General features: G+C 45.0%; 1 protein-coding gene across 8 annotated transcripts in view; it reads left to right on the forward strand.

The window, feature by feature from the left end:
* The window catches only part of PTPN3 (protein tyrosine phosphatase non-receptor type 3), a 123,686-nt gene that overhangs the window by 38,100 nt on the left and 68,267 nt on the right, over window positions 1-17,319 (forward strand). The window contains exon 2 of one of the 8 annotated variants that reach the window (XM_074330809.2): window positions 16,337-16,522. The exons of 5 other annotated variants lie outside the window; for them this stretch is intronic. In XM_074330809.2, coding sequence (XP_074186910.2) covers window positions 16,468-16,522 — 55 coding nt within the window. In that variant the 5' untranslated portion in view covers window positions 16,337-16,467. Of the gene's footprint in view, window positions 1-1,634; window positions 1,653-4,937; window positions 4,956-16,336; window positions 16,523-17,319 lie in introns of those variants that run through there. 2 more of the 8 variants (XM_074330810.2, XM_088793218.1) reach the window with 2 other exon arrangements.

Here is a 17,319-nt window from a genome sequence, read left to right on the forward strand (position 1 = left end):
CCCGTAGCTTTAGTGTTAAAATGCAGATTCTGATTCTTGGGGTCTAACAAGTTCCCAGGTGGTGTTGAGACTCTGGTCCACAGACCACATATTGAATAGTCAAACGCTCCAATAGATCTGTGTTTCACAAGTTCTACCAACATTTTCAATCTATACATAATGCAAGAATTGAAAAATTTTGTGTTGTAATTTTAACGTCTTCTGTTTTAAACAAAGTTAATCTTAAAATTTTCAGTCCTCAAGGCAGATTTGCTGTTGCAGTGAGTATCTGCTACTGAAAGACATTTTCAAAGATTAAGAAATGCTTGTTTCTTAAGAATTACCAAATAGGTCCAGGTGCATGAATGTTGGGGGTGGAGGGGTCATGAGCATGTTTTCCCTTTAAAGGGGTGCATACTCAGGGTCGGCTTCTCCAGGGCAGACGCCCCTTACTCTGTTCTATCCCCAGGGCCCAGCTGGGCCTCCTTAGGGTGTTTGGCTGAAGGGGAAGGTGAGTCTCAGGACTTCCTCTAGGAGATAAGTGTGGAAACTGACGATTTGATATGGGAAGACTGGGTTGGAGGGGAGCCCTTTGGGGGAAGGTGCTACCAATCACAGGAGAGGAGGGAAAAGGTTCCTGGCAGCTGGACCTTGGTGAGGCGCACTCTAAAGTCCTTTTAATGACTTTTTTTTTTTTTAGTTTCAGGTGTGCAAAACAATGTAATAGACATTTATCATTTGTATCCCTCACACAGTGATAACCCCCCTCCCCCAATCTACTACATTGCGTATAGCTGTTACATTTCCACTGTCTATTCCTAATGCTGTACTCTGCTTCTTGTAACAATATATATATATATATATCCCTATATATGTATGTGTGTATGTATGTATATATATATATGTGTATATATATATATATATATATATATTCATTATTGTTCAGCTTCAGCTTCAGGCGTACAGTGCAGTGATCAGGCATCTACGTCATCCCTGACGTGGTCTCCCTAATGAGACAAGTGTCCATCGGATACCCTACAAAATCTTTATAACATTATTGATTACATTCCCCAAGTTTGGGTAATGTAATGACTCTTAATAAGGCTTTGCTACGGTGACTTCCCTGAGAGCTAGGCTTTGGTCTGGGAGAGCAGAGGGGTACAGATCATGGAGGGCAGTACAGAACCAAGTGTACCTGGGAGAATCTGACTGTGTTTGACGCACCAGGAGGGTCCGAGAAGCAAGTCCCAAATGGTGAAGGATCAGGGTCGTTGGGCCGAGGGGATGGGATGGATGTCAGGGAAAGGTGTGGCCGCTTTTAACCAGCCTGCTCTGAAAACGTCGTTACCTCCCGTTCCCCATACATCTAAGCTCTTTAGTCTGCCACTGAAGGGTTTCAGGGTCTGCCTCCCAGTTGCTCTCGACTGCTTTTCTCCCTCATTTCTAGGTCCTGGCCAAGTGACTGTTCCCTACATAAAATGCAGCTGTACTTGCTCAGCTCCTGGCCTCCTTGCACAGAATTTTCTCTGCGAGGTCGTGGTGTTAATTGTTACCTATTGGTGCAGGTTGTAAGCTTGGGGTCACCTCCAGAACCCCCCACCTCCACTAACTCTATGACCCCAGTTGATCCTCCTGACCTCTTGGTTTCCTCATCTTCACACTTGGAATGACAGGTATGTCCGCCTCACAGGTCAAGTTCCATAATGACAAGCCCTTCTCCTGGTGGCATATGATAACTACTCAGGAAGTGCTTATCATCGGTCACTGCTTGCCATCTGTCCCTCTCAGTAAGCTTGACAGAAGGACCAGACTGTGACATTTGCCCACAGGTGGAGCCAGAGGTCCCAGAGATGGAGAGAACTGTGCTTTGTGTGTGCTGCCCTGGGCAGGAGGGGGCTGAGGTGGTGCCGTCGTGGGGAGTATGGGGTGTGAAGGTCATTGGAGTTGAAGAGGAGGAAGCGAAGGCCTGGAGGGCGTTGATGTGGGGTGGAAAGCAGAGCCTCTCAAACTTGAACGTGCATACAGATGACTGAGATTCTGCGTTTTTAACAAGCACCGGGGTGATACCGTTGGACCCACTGTGAGTGGCAGTGACCCAGAATGTGATTTATGCTGGGGAGACTCATGGAGAAGAGGGTATAGAAAAGGCAACACAAGTACAAGTACACAGCTCTCTGCCTAGCTTCCTGGAGATAGCTTGGAGTCGCAGGTGTGCACAGGTGTTTGGAGTCTGGCAGGTGAGATTGGAATCAGATTGTGGATGAGAACAGATAGGGGCAGTATTGGCCCTTGAGGGCTTTGGGATAAGTATTGGGTACCTTGATTTTGCTGTTTGATACTCCGTCCTCTAAGGTCCAGCTTTGCCATTGGAATCCACTGAGGAGCTGTTTTCTTCTGTCGGGGTAGCTGTGTCACCCCCCAGACAAGGCCCCAGCAGCCAGTGGCGCTTCCTGTCTTCACAGCACTTAGCACGCGGAGAGATGTGATTCATGCATCTCTCTGACCAGCCTGTGAGTTCCCAGAGGGCAGGGGCCTGACATAGCCTGTTACCTCTGAACCCCAGCACCTGCCACGGAGCCTGGCAGCAGTTGGTGCTCATTAAATGCCTGAGGCATCATAGAGAGGGATGAATGCAGAATGTTCATGAAGGAAGAATGTGTAAAGCCCTGTGACTAAAGGGCAGCACTGAGAGCCAAGCACTGAGTTGGGTGTCTGGGAGAGTGTTGGTGTGAATGGGGGAAGGTGGCTTAAGGAGTCAGCAGGACCTCAAGTAGAGATGCTGGGAAGACTTGAGAAGATAGAGTGGGGAGTCGGGAGGGGTGAGTGCCGGGGAACGGATTTGGGCATCAGCTCTGAGGAGTGCGAGTTGGGCTGTGAGTTCTCTGAAGGAGGGAGGATTCGGTGGGGAGATGGAAACTTCAGCTGCGAACCCATTGTGGTGTTCTAAGACGCAAGGGCACAGCTGCTTTCCTTCTGCTTCCAGGAGAGAACAGGTGCCCAGATCTAGGCAGATTGAGGATAAAGAATTTCAGCTTCCCCAGGCTGGGTGGAGCCAGCAGGTTGGGGCCCCATGGCAGGGTCTAGAGCTGTCACACTCACAGTCGTGACATATTTAACCTCCACCTCAGAAGAGCTCTGTGAGGTGGGGGCCATGAGCCCCCTGAGGCTCAGATGCCCTGTGAGGTGGGGTCAACCTCAGCTTGCAGAGGGGTGAATGGAGTCTCAGAGAGGTTCAGTATCTTGCCCATAGCACAGTCACAGAGCTGGGAAGGGGAGTCAGGCCTGGACTGGGGTCTCTGGGCCAGGAGAGTGTCAGGTGGCGGAGCCCAGCTTCGGAGTTGGGTTTCTAGGGAAGGAATGGTCGCAGGTATGGTACAAGGCCGGAGCTGTGGCAGGGTTGGGAGGGCTGTTGGTGCCAGGTGCAAGCTGCAGAAGAGGAAGCAGGATCATGTGAACGCAGAAACGGGAGAAGAGGTGGCAGAGAGTCAGGGGACAAGTTTAAGCAGTTACGTACTCTGGGTACCAATAAAACATCAAGTGACAGTATTTTTTAAAGTTCTGTGCATTTGATTCTCTTAACTCATTACTCAGACAATTTAGGAAATACAGAAAGACTGAAAGGATAGAAAAACTAACAATTATATTTTCATGTTCTTGTGAGTTCACTTATACTTATAGTTGTGGTCATACTGTAGATACAATTTTTACAATGATTTTATGATCAGCCTTTTTTACTTAATATTCTAATAATTTTCCGTGTCATTATGAAGTCTTCATGGGTATCCTGTGGCTATTTTGTGATTTACTTACCTGGCCCTCTCAAGCTGGAAATTCACTTTTTTGGTAGTAATTTTCAACGTTATAAATGTCTCTGGGTATATGACGACAGGAGGTTCCCAGAAATGGAATTACTCAGCCACACCACCTCCCAGCATGGCTGGAATGTTTAGGAGCGCTGAGACAAGCCTTCTAAAAGTACCGACGTAAGCCCTGTGTACAGTAGTCGTTCGTTCATTTGTGTGTGCATTTCACGAACATTTGTTAAGCACCTGTGGGGAAAGACTCCATTCTCTGTGGCCAGGTCAGCAGAGTAACAGCTGCCAGCACTTCGGGCCTAACTGAGACGGGCAGGAGTGTGTGATCACCCACGATGGCCCAGGGCCCCAGGACAGCCTCTGGCTTCAGGTCCAGGCAGCGCTCACCTGTGAGTTTGGAGCTGCCTGCCTTCCCCTCTGCACCGCTTAGCGAGATAGTAAATCGTGTGGTGTCCCCCATTTTATCCTTTTAATCGATGCATTCCTCAGATATGTATTGAGCACCTCATGTTTTCCAGACACTGTGCCAGTTGCTAGGGATACAGCAGTTAACTAAAAAGTTCTGCCTTCAAGGAACTTCATTCTCGTAGGAGGTAGTGATGTGGGAATTGGGAGGAAGTGGGCAAGAAACAAATGTGGTCTGTCCGGTGGTGATAAATGCTAGGAAGCCATGTAAAAAGGGAGATGAGGAGTCATGGGGAGACTCGCTGAGCAGACCCAGGAAGAAATAGGGACGAGAGCAGGTGGAGCATGTCTGAGGGAAGGGTGTTCCAGGCACAGCGAGCAACTATGGAAACCTGAGGTGGGAACGCGCTGCGTGCAACCCAGGAACAGGAAATGGGGCAGTGTGGCTGGAGCAGAGAGAGCCGCTGGGCTGCTGGTGAGCAGGCCGGGAGGTGGCCCTGTGGAGCCGAAGATCTATGGAGGACCCAGGCTTTGGTTTTTGTTGCAGGTTTTGGAGCCAGAAGGCGACTCCTCCCCTTGGAAGGAACTGGACTAATGTCTTACCTTTTTGTTGCTTATCTGCAGTGAGGGATCACTGAGGCCTGTGTTTGGTGGGGAAAGCCCTGGGAGTTGAAGTCCAGGATTTGGGAAGTCACTGCCTCCGTCTGCCCTTCAGTGTCCTCTTTTGTGCAGTGAGGGACTTGAACTAGGAAACTGGTAAGGACGTGTTGAGCTTTCCAGGGCTGGGACCCTCTGCCCTGTCATTAGTTAAGTATGCTCGTTAGATCTTGGATCATTTTAGTTTAAATGATAGGAGTGTATAAATACAGTTGTTACATATTTAGTTCTTAATACGTTTAGCCTAGTAGATTTACTACTTTGTGACAAGCGAGAGTCTTTCAGTCAGTTGTGGGTGGTGTTACAGTAGTAACAAGCGCTGGGGGGTGCAGTTTATCCACTCAGCCATCCATTCATCTCAGTTAATTATTGAGCACCTGCTGGGTACCAGGCACTGGGCTGGCTCTGTACACCACAGGGTGATTTTTAAAAGCTCCAGACCCAGACCCTGCCTTCATGAAGTTCACGATCCAGTGCAGTGATGCTAGCTCTGCCAGAGGATCAGGATGGGGAAGGGATCCCGGTCCGGAAAAAACAGGGCAGCCCCCATCTTAAATCATGTACAAAAATTAACTCAGAATGGATCAGTGACCTACATATGAGAGCTAAAGCCATAAACCCTTATTAAAAAAACAAAACAAAAAAACATTACAGGTAAATCGTTATGACCTTGGATTTAGCAATGAATTCTTAGATATGATACCAAAAGCATGAGCAGCAAGAAAAATAGATAAATTGGACTTCATCAAAATTAAAAAACTTTCGTGCATCAAATGACATTATCAAGAAAGTGAAAAGAACCCACAAAATGGGAGAGAATATTTGCAAGTCATGTATCTGATAATGATTTAACATTCAGAATATATAAAGAACTCCTGTAACTCAACAACTCAAATTATGATAACCCAATTAAAAAGTAGACAGGGGACTTGAAGATATACCATGTTTCCCAAAAATAGGACCTAGCCAGATAATCAACTCTAATGCGTCTTTTGGAGCAAAAATTAATATAAGCCTGGTCTTATTTTACTGTAATATAAGACCAAGTCTTTATAATACAATGTAATATAATATAATATACCAGGTCTTATATTAATTTTTGCTCCAAAAGATGCATTAGAGCTGATTGTCCGACTAGGTCTTATTTTCGGGGAAACACAGTATTTCTTTGAAGATCTACAGATGCCCAATAAGCACATGAAAAGATGTCCAACATCACTAGTAACTAGGGAAATGCAAATCAACCACAGTGAGCTGTCACTTTACAACTAGGAAGATGGCTATTAAAAAAAAGTACTGGTGAGGATTGGGAGAAATTGGAAGCCTCTTACGTTGCTGGTGGGAATATAAAATGGTGCAGCTTTTGTAGAAAAGTTTGATGGTTCCTCAAGAAGCTTAACAGAATTACCATTATGACCCACCAGTTCCACTCCTAGGTGTACACCCCACAATAACTGACAACAGGCTCAAACAGATGTTCATGCAGCAGTGTGCACTGCAGCACTATTCACAATAGCCAAGTGGTAGGAACAACCAGGTCCAACAGAGGAATGGAGAAACAAAATGGTCTGTTCATACAGTGGAATATTACTACTCCTCAAAAAGGCAATTCTGACACATGCTACAACATGGATGAACCTTGAAGACATTATGCCAAGTGAAATAAGCCAGACACAAAAGGACAAATATTGTATGATTCCACTTATATGAAATACCTAGCATTTGGCACATTCATAGAGACAGGAAGTAAAGGTGTCCAGAGGTTGGGGGAGGAAGGGAATGAGGAGTTATTGCTTAACGGGTGCAGAGTTTCTGTTTGTGGGCGAAGACAAAATTTTGGAACTCGGTCGTGGTGATGGTTGCACAACGCTGTGAATGTAGTTAATGCCACTGAATCGTATACTGAAAATGGTTAAAATGGCAAGTTTTATGTTCTGTTTGTTTTACTGCAATGAAAGATACCACAGCAAGTAGTGCGACGTCTGGGAGAAGTGTGACAGGAAGTGTCAGGAGCCACTGGGCTTGGGTTCTGCTCTGTGCCAGGTCACCTCAGGCATGGTCCTTGCAGTCTTTAGCCTGGTTCTTTCTCCTGATGTGGGAGTCGAATGAGATGCTAGGTAGAGTGTCATGGTTCATAGAAGATGCCTTCCCATGCCCTTTGATTTCATCCTTCCAGTGGAAAAAGTTTCTGCCAGGCAGAAAAGACAGAAAACAGTAAATCTGGTGGTTTTACCCAAATTATCAGTTACCTGCTCATTTGTTTTGCCATTATCTTCCAGGTGGTGGTCTAACCCCATCTTTGGTCCTTTTGACCTAAAGTAGGGCTCAGCTGGGCCCTACTTCACTGACATTTGTGCCTGGCCTTAATCACGTTCTCCTTCCCTCTCTGGGTTTACTGTGGGTTCTTTGGGAAGTCTGAGCCCTACCAATTAGAAGCCATCCAAACACCCAGCCATGGCTGTGATTTCACTGGATGGAATATTGTAAAACCATAACATGCCAGTGAAGTGTTTGACAGTGGGAAGAGTGGGCTGTATGATTGTATAGACACTGTAAGTACAACTATTTAAAAAAAATAGTCTCCAAACAAACAAGACAGTGCTGTTGGTTTTATCTGACGTGAGCACATCAGAGCGTGCCCTGCGTGGCAGCTGTTCTACTGAGCTGCCCCCTCCTTCTTCCCCTGCAGGGTTAGTTAACCTTCAGGTGGGCAGAGCCAGTTTGTTTATTTCACAGCCATGGAGGTGGATTCTGCGCTGACTGACCAATCATGTCCCGCAGCTCGTTGAAAGACCCTCAAGGTGTGGATGCTGTGAGGCTGTCCTGGATCCTCCTGGAGACCCAGGCTGCTGGCACACCCGGGATGCCACCCCACTCCCCGAGTTTGTCAGTTTCCCCACCCCTTGACTGTCATGAGATCCTTGGCTTAGAGCTGGCATGTGTGCCCCAGAGGTGAGCGGGCAGGGGTCTGGTTGAGCTCAAGTTCATTGAGAAGCCCAGCCTCCCAGAGGCTATAGTGCACCTGGGCTTGCATTGGGAGTCCTTGCAGTTCTGAGATCCCCGGAGGCGGGTGCAGAAGGGAGTACTTGCTGGTGCTAGAAGGAGAGCTGTGGGTCATGGGGTAGGCGAGGCCCCAAGCCAAACCCAGGGCCTGGCATCAGGAAATGAGGTGGCCCACTCTGCGAATAATTAACCCTGGGGTGGCTGCCTGTTGAGCTGGAAGGGCCTTCAGTCCACGCCTGTTGCAAAAGTGAGAGGAACTCATTTACTATGTTTCCGCAATTCTGAAAGACATGTGTTCGCATCTTAACTTCTCTGAAATCAGCATGATCTTCACAAAATGTACTTTGGATGTACTGTTTCTTTAAAATTTTCTAAAATACCTGTTAAATCAATTGTCATCTTAGAATGGAGGAAATATGGTAATACATACCCAAGTCATTACTCAGGTTTCTGATGTTGCAGAATTAATTAAGAGGAAAAGGTTTCCTGGACCATTTCTGCCCTAAGAGGAAATTTACCAACGTGTGAGCTATGGGGAGTGTTTATGAAGATTATCTCAAAGGGTAAGAACATACCTTTAGTCCGTGGGAGACAATAGTGATTAAGTGGGGCCTTTTCCCCTCAGTGAATCACCTGTAATTCACCTTCTCCCAGTCATGTGGGCCAAGACTCAGTGGGCAGGTATGTGATTCCCTGCCCTGAACTTGGAACTACGTATTATTACCCCTTTTGCACGCTGATTCTGATTTGGGCAAGGTTCTCTGAGTCTAATTTCCCAATCTGTAATATGAGACTAGCGTGCTGCCCACCAGACCAGTCAGCATGAATAGAACTAGGAGTGATGGGTGTGAAAGTATCTGGAAAACTCTGAAGCCCTGGAGGTAGGGCCTTTGGTTGCTCCTCAGGACCGGAAGCCTGGGAATGGGAACAGGCTGGGGACTAGGAGTGAGGTGGGGGGAAAGAGTGGCAATACTCAGCAGTACTCATAGGAGCTGGTGTTGAGGAAGTGTCTGTAGTGGGCCAGCACCTCCACTGGGTTATGAGGTCACTACTCCTCAGGATAGTTTATAGGTGAGTAAACGGAGACTTAATTTGTCCAAGGTCGTACCAGCTTGGGAGTGGCGGAGGAGAGACTGGAACCCAGGTCTGGCTTGTTCCTTCAGGCCTCTGGTCAGACCTGCCTAACTGAAATCCCTGGCCACCTGGAGCCCCCAGGCAGCAGTGTTCCTGGTCCCAGTTGCTGAGTGCACCTGGAAATCAAGAAATGGGGTGCATTGGTCTGTAGTCCCAGCTCCCAGCTTGTGGAAGGCCTCAGTACAAGTAAATGCAACAATAGCAGCAACAAGAGATATTTTCGTTCGATTATTCCTGAATACTGTTATTCTGATTAGCATTTTGGCATGGCTTTATACTCATAAGTCTGTTAGCGTTAATGCAGTTTCCTTTCATTAACTTCCTGACCCCATCTCACCAAGACAGAAAGCCCTGGAAATCTGACTACAAGGCATAAAAATACATTTTATCTTGGTTTCTAGAGGCGCTGGCAACCAGCAGGGTTACTGTACCTAATGTAACCTGAGACGGCCTCTCGGATTAAAACCCCACAGGCAGAGGATTTTAAAGCTGGAAGGAGCCTTGGAGGCTCTAAGCTGGGAAACCAAGTGAAAGGAAAAATGGACTGGTGACGTCCCCGTCACTTGGCCAATTAGTGACAAGTAGGGTGATGCTTTGGGGGGAAGGGTTGGAAGATATTTTTCTGTGTTTCCTTGAGATAAAATTATGGCGAGGGCTCCTGGTGCTGAGGATTGTGTTTCTCTGGCCAGACTGCCTCTGGCTTCAGACTGCTTGGCAGGAGCAGAGCTGGCGGGATGGTCCGGTTGTGAGATTCCAGCTTCTTGGCTGGGATGCGCAGTGATTAGCACATCTCAAATCTTTCAAAGTGACTTTAGCTGTTTTCTGAAGGCTTCTACTTTGAGGTGCACAGGGGTGGTGATTGGAGCCTAAGATAGAAATATCATGGACTGACACCCAAATGGGCGTGTCTGTGCCCCGAGGGCAAATATTAGCACAGTATTTTTGTAAAGTTTATGCAACTTGATTCATGTCCCTGTAGAGCAAATTTATTCCATCCTGTTTTCCAGTCTGTTTGGGGCCTAGTTGAACTATTCAGAGGGAGAATGAAAAGAGATTGGTAGCCTAATTTTAGGTAGAAACTGCTCAATTGTAAAACGTATTCCATTATCTATATTTTGAGCTTTACATATTGCTTTTTGTCTGTTCATGTTATTTTAGCCTCTGTTTCATGGTTTGATGGGCCATTTTAGTTTAGTTATTTTTTTTTTTTATATTGAGCTACGAGGTATCTGTTTAGAATTATTTCCCATGAGAAATGAATGTAAGGAAATCCAGTTTTGAACAGTGCTGCTCTGAGTAGTGCTTACATGTACAGAAATTTAACCTCAGTACTATTGAAACAGAAGTCATAACAGAATCTTGGTCCTGGAAGCTCAAAGTTCATCCATCCGACCTCCTCCAGTCTTATCCAGCTTCTCTGCTTGGTTACTTCTATTGATGGGGAGCTCCCGCTCCCCCGAAGCTCTCCCTTCATAATGGTGCAGCCTTGACTCTTCAAAAACTCTTTCTTCTGTTTCGTTTCTTCTTCTACCCCTTGAAGCCTTGGGATCTCAAGTAATCAGTCTAACGATAGTAACAATATGTATCATTGATTGGGCCCTGCTAGGTGTCAGTTAATTTGCAGACATTTTATCTTCAGTGCTTAAAACAACCTTAGAAGGCAGAGAACATTTCCTCCCTTTTATAGATAAGGAAACTGAGTCTCAGAGAGGGTGGGTGTCTCTATAAGTTCGCACAACTGATAAGAGGCTAAGCTGGGCTTCCAACCCACATCTCTGCGGGATTCCATCGCTGCTGAGCTTCCCGTAGCCTCACACTGTCTCATAATTCCTCTTCTTTGTGACAGCCCCTTGAATTTTTTTTTTTTTTTTTAGCCCCTTGAATTTTTGAGGAAGCTAATATTCTTCCTAAGATTTCTCTGAGATTTCAGTTATTCCTGACACTCCTACTAAACCTGGAGTCTCGAAAATGCCCATGTGCTTCATTCATCTCCCGGCCTTTGTACACGCAGTGCCATTTCTGGACTGCTGCCTCCACCTGGCCAATTTCCCTTTGTCCTGCAAAATTCCCTGTGAAGCCTTGGTGAACTGTACCCCCCAATTCCACCCCAGTCGGGAGCCTTCCTCCTGTTCCTCTGGCACCTGGGCTTTCATCTCCCTTAGAACTTGAAACTCTAGGCACCTCTGCTCCACACCCACCCCACTTTCTGGCCTGGCACAGAGCAGGTGCCTAGTAAATGAATACTGAGTAAGTAAATGGTCTGGAACTCCTTTGCTAAACTAAAACGTAATTATAAACTAAACGTAATTATAAACAAGATGGATGAGTCTGTGAAATTGTATTCCTGTGATTGGGATGGGAATTTGGCCAGTTGCTTGCAGGCTGTTGGGATAGCTTGTCTGGTGGTTAGCCCTGGAAGTCATTTTTCTCAGCCTGGTTGGGTTCAGTTCCTGCTTGGGCTGGCGTGTGTCTCCTTTTTCTCTCAGGAGGCAGGCTTGCTGGCCCCTGAAGTTTCTGGGTTCGCCGAGTTGGCACGTAACAAGAGAAGTTTAGCCGGCATGGTACAAAGACATACTTGGGGGGAGGCCGACGCCCAGCCCTTCTCATGTCTCTACAGCCCACACAACACAGGCTGCCAGAAGCGTCCACATGCACGCAGAGGCGGCCCTGGGAGGGTCGAGTCCTGCGAAATTTGGGGGGATGTCATTTACCGCTGCATCATGATAAACTTCCTAAACATAAAACAAAACCTCCCCAACTAAAAATCTTATTTTAAAAAATGTCATGAAAATGGGCTTCAAAGTCAGGAGAGTGGTCACTTCTGGGGAAAGGGTCATGTTTGGAAAGGGGCCTGAGGGGCTCCCGTCCAGCTTCTGGAGAGCTGTGTACTCAGAATTTGTGCTTTTTTCCTCTCTGTGTGATACTGTGAGTAAAAGAGGGGGGAAAGGTGATGACTTAATTCTTAAATACTCACAAGTTTAACGTGAGTTTTCTGATCTCTTAGGAGCAGACTTTGTGTGTAAGTTACTAGCTTGTCATTCCAACCCTGAAAACGCGGCTCATGGAACATAAGAAGTTGGTTTCTCTTTATAGCAACATTACCGCTTTCCTGAAACTCCTGTAGCTCCCACAGCGTTCTTTATCTTGCCCTTCAGGGAGCTTAAAACTACTTCGTGTTATCCTCCCAGTATCAAGTATAACTTTTATTTTGTTACTTTTACAAGTGTCATGGTGTCGAACCTATAAATAAACCCTGACTTCATAACAAGAAAAGTATTTGACATTTTGAAGTTGTGTGAGAACAGGGGTGGTCATTGCGGGTTTCTGTTTGAATAAACTAATCCTACAAATTACCCCACCCTGTTTCCTGGGGGCTCCAGCTGGAATTCCACTCCATGAACAAATTATAGGATCTGTGGAACAAATGACTGGATCCCAAGATTGTACTTTGGGTTATTAGGATTAATAATTGCAAGATAATTTGAGTATTGAGCTATGTTATTAAAGTGGCTTGTGTGAGCATTTTCTCCCATGTGGTCAGAATACTGTGAAGTCAGAGTTAAAAACTTGCATAAATGCATTCATGGAAGCATTTTTATAAATAAAAGGTATTAAGTACTTTTATATATGGATACCCAAATTAAAAATAAGTCTTGTGCACCAGTGTTTCCATTGTTAGTTGGGATGATTGTATTTATTATCAGGCTTGAAGCTGTAAAGATGTTATTTAAAAATTAATTTTTCAGGATTTAGGCTCAGGATAAATTAGTTTATTGGCTTTAATGTTGAATGAGCAATACGAAAATGCCTCCCTGAATGAATAGATTTTTTTTTTCTAATTTAGTAAGTATTCGGTAGTGATGTTTATATTACAAGGTAGCTTTTAAAATAAGTTAATATGTTTATCTTTCTTATGAAATGTTGTACTTTGGAAAGCTAAAAAGCTAAATAAGTGGAAAAAATGTCAGAAGGTAGTATTGGCAAATTTATGAAAATTGTAGTCATGAGGAAAATTAAATTTCATGGACTAGTTGTATGGTAATTCTGCTATCAGCGGCACATACTTTAAAATTAATAATGTGAAATGGGATTTATGGAAACTAAAATCACTAATTTTTAATTAGTTGGGCTGAGTTTCATTACTAACATTTGCAAAGCCTAATTATACAGAATGCGTACATCTCATTTCCTTTGGTTTCTTTTCTTCCTTATGACAATGGTAGCTCACTGTCACCCGTTTCTGAGAAAGTGTGCATAAAGAAGGCACTGTGGGGTCTTTCATTCTTTCCCTCCCTCCCTCCCTCCCTCCCTCCCTCCCTCCCTCCCTCCTTCCCTCCCTCCCTCCCTCCCTCCCTCCCTTCCTTCTTTCTTTTTTTCTTTCTTTTTTAATTACTTGGATATTCTGAATCGGTAAGAATTGCTGTCTGGGAAAGATGTGAGCTAATTTGAGTGAACAAGCCAAGACATCTGGTTATATAATATCAAGTGATAGAATCCTTTCTAAACTGATGTTATTTTCATGTTGCTTTCTTCCTCTCTGTTATGACAACAGTGCTAATCCCAGCACTGACATATAGACTGGAAAGTCTGTTACTTCAGCGCCTTAAGAAGTGCTTTGCCAGGACCAGGTGCTAAGCTGTAGAAACTCTTTTTTAGCTCTGGGATCGACTTGTAATACAGACAGGAAAACTGACCTAGGATGCTGACCTAACCAAGCCCCTGTCTGTAGGCACAGATGCTTAAAACCGAAAGGAACCCTGAAGATGATCTGGTTGAGAGTTTTCCACTGTGTGGTGCTTAGACCTTCTGCACAGAGTCTCCTGGGGTGCTTATTAAAAAACGCAATTTCTATACGACAACGAAAGCAAGGCAAGGTCCTGGTTGGGATCCTGGATTAGGAGGGAAGAAACAAAAGACATCATAACAATGTTGCAGAATTTTAGTATGGACTGTATATTACATAAGTGGTTTGGCAATGTTAAATTTTCCCAGTGTGATAATAAAACTGTGATTATGAAATGTCCTTGTTCTTGGGAGGTACATGCTAAAATATTTAGAGATAAAGGGGCATGATGTCTGCAACTTTTCAAGTGTTCAGTTACAAGCATGGAGGTGGGTATTTAGAAAGGAGAGATAAAAGTGGAAGTGGCAAAGTGTTAACAGCTGAATCCAGGCCAACAGGGGGGATACACGAGTTCTGTTTTTCTTGCAGCTTTTCTATAAGTTCAAAAATTTTTTAAGTTTTAAAATACCATTTTCTGAGTTCTCACTAAACCAGCATCTCTGTAGGTGGTGCCAAGAATTTTAACAAGCTCCCCAGGTGATGCTTAAGAACATGAAAGTTTTAAGTCTCTGGTTAAAAAGAGACTTTAAAGAAATATTTTAATCAGTATTTCTTTTTTAGCAACTTAATAAAGCATATGTACTTACAGTTTGATCAAGCATACATTCTTATGGTTTGATCCAGTCTCAATCTAGGGCTTGATAAATGATCGGTCCTCATCCAGATGCTTGTAAATTTTATCTTTAGATGGGAATACACCACTTATTTCAGAGAAGAACACTTAGGCCTGGCCTTAAAACAGATCAGAACTAGAAGCTGTCCTGTGAGGTGCAAGCCAACAACTCAGAAAGCTCTTTGTTTCCCGATAGGTACCAGTAAAGTCCTGAGTGATTTGAGGGCCCTGGGTTTGCCCCCCCCCCCCGCCCCCATCCCAGACTTGGTTAACCCATAAAGCAGCCCAACTGCTGTGTATTGGTATTGGCAACTAAACAAAGGGGAAAATAATACTGGTATTAGCAACTAAACAAATACAACATTTATCTTAAATACATGAAATATTGGTAGCTGACGAGAAGCACACTTAATTTGATGAGTCATCGGTCTAGCGTGGCCCGAGTGTTTGTTACCCTTCTGTGCTAGAGATGCCCCTCTCCAGCTGATCAGGTATCTGTTGGGGCTCATAAATTGCCCCCCACACCCCCTAAAAATGGAGAGCTCTGGGTTCACTAGGGAAGAAGTCAGAGGAAGGGAGGAAGGACTTGAGCCACAGAGAAAGCATTATATATTGTGAGAGAGGTTTTTGAAATGAGCTGAACTACGAGTGATAACAGGAGCAAAGCTGTCTATTCCTGAAAGAGGAAGAGTTGGAGGTGACATGGTTTCCTCCGGTGGCCACTAGGTGGTAGCATTGGCCTGGGTCAGCTTGAAGGTTCAGGTAGCCAGCCACCTGTGGTTTCCACCTAAGTCACTCGTACATTATGTGTTTCTGAATCAGGACTGCTTGCTTTCTTTCATTCGTTTTTTAAACTGGAACTTGCACTCTTGAATTAGGGCATCTAAGTTCTTATATTTAACAAACAAGGGTATGAGAGAACCTTAATACTTTCTTTTAAAACGATCCAAATGGAGTGGAGTTGCTTTCTAACTTTCTCTAACAGGGAAGAATGTGCTCCTTTCCCTTCTGTCTGGGGGGTGGACTTGTGTAAGAACAAAGTTCCCTGGATTAGTGTGTAGGCCCTTAGGAAATAGAGTATCACCTCTTCCCCATCTCGGGGGCCAGGGCAAATGAGGAGCCCAGAGTGGGGGTGTAGAAGCCTTGTTACCCAAGGGCCCTGGTGACTCACAGGCCCGGGGTGTGGCCGTCTGTGGTCAAGTGTGCAATGTGCTGCTGATTCTGGGTCCAGTGAGTTTGTAGAGCAGCTCAAATCTATGGCAACTCGCTCAACTTGAGCAAGTTGTGTTTATTAAAACAAAGAATTTTAAGAAACGGAACATTTATACATTTGTAAGGATTTACTGGACTCCTGGTGTGTACAAAGGGCGATGTTGCCCCTTTCTATGTTTGGCAAGTATAACCTTTGATAAAAAACTATAGTAGAACCTCTGTTGTTACAGTACAAAACAGATTCTAAAGCTGTAATTGTTTGATTATACACACACACACACACACACACACACACACACACACACACAGAACAAGCTTAGCTTCCATATTGTAAAATGCATCAGCTACAGCTGTAATCATTTGTGGTTGAAGAGGCCAGACTGTTCCTGATGGGGTTGTGGCTTTGTTTAGAATTAAGAGGCTTATAAAGGAAGCCATAGAAAGCCTGAGTTCTCCAATTGCTGTGGTACAGGAAATGGAGCAGTTAGTCAGCATCCATTGTCCTGACTGGATTGTTTAAGATACAATTTCAAGACAAGCTGAAAACATTTCGCGGCGTGATTATGTGTTTATTCAACATTGGGCTTCCTCTCATCAAGGTTTGCTTGAGGAACAATTGTGGGACAAACATTTCTGCAAATTTCATGAAATGCCTATTTATGACATTGTCATTAGGTTCCGAGCCCTTTATGCAACAGAGATTAATGTGAGGAGGAAAGAGTGTGTCTCTTCTGGGCTGCTGGTCCATCCACTGTGTTTTGTCAGCTGCTGCGTGATGATGCCAGGGAGTGCCGTGAACTGTGCTTATGTTCACAAGACCCACCAGGGTCCACGCTGGTGCTAGTGACACAGAGCACCCAGGTGAGGAACAGTTTGAAAACTCAGTGCCTGCAGTGAGTGCTTCAGCCCATGTGACTTTCATGTGGTGACTCCTATTTGAAATCGCCTTTGGTTTTTTTCTGTCCAGAGTCATTAGCTCTGTTTTAGCTGTTCTGAGGAACTGCCTGACTCTCACAAGTGTCCCCACAGTGAATGGCTCAGATGCTGCAGAGCTTATATTCTAGTAAGTCTGACCCTCCAAAGCAAACCCTGAAGTGCCTTGAAAACTCACTCCTGTAGCCCTTGACTGCCTGGCCCTTCCCTTGAGAGCTTCCAATGGGAATGCCATTCTGTGCCATACCCCAGGATACTGAACCACCATTTATTTATGGGTGGGACCGGGACACGCATATTTTTTAAAAGCTTCCCAGGTGACTGATGTATACCTCCCACTAATGGTTCTATTATATCTTTAAAAAAAAAAAAATGGCGCTGGCCAGTTAGCTCAGTTGGTTAGAGCGTGGTGGTGATATCACCAAGGTGGCCGGTTCGATCCCTGCATGGACCACTGTGAGCTGCGCCCTCCTTTAAAAAAAAAAAAGAAAATTGTAACCCACCTGGCATTCTTAGACAAGGACTAAACAATAAATTTGACATTTTAAATTCAGTATGGTTAAAGCATTGTGGAACACATTTGTTGCCTTTTGATAACTTGGTATTACTCAGAAAGTGTGTCCCTGCTTCTGATGACGTTTTCATTGGAAATGGCAAGGTGGAGGTGGTGGGGGTGGGTGGAATTTAAGTTACTGAACCAGTTTCCTTCCACTGCTGGTCCCAGG

This window comes from Rhinolophus sinicus, chromosome 16, assembly GCF_057876585.1.
Source record: "Rhinolophus sinicus isolate RSI-liver-muscle chromosome 16, RSI-T2T, whole genome shotgun sequence".
NCBI classification, from domain to species: Eukaryota; Metazoa; Chordata; class Mammalia; order Chiroptera; family Rhinolophidae; genus Rhinolophus; species Rhinolophus sinicus.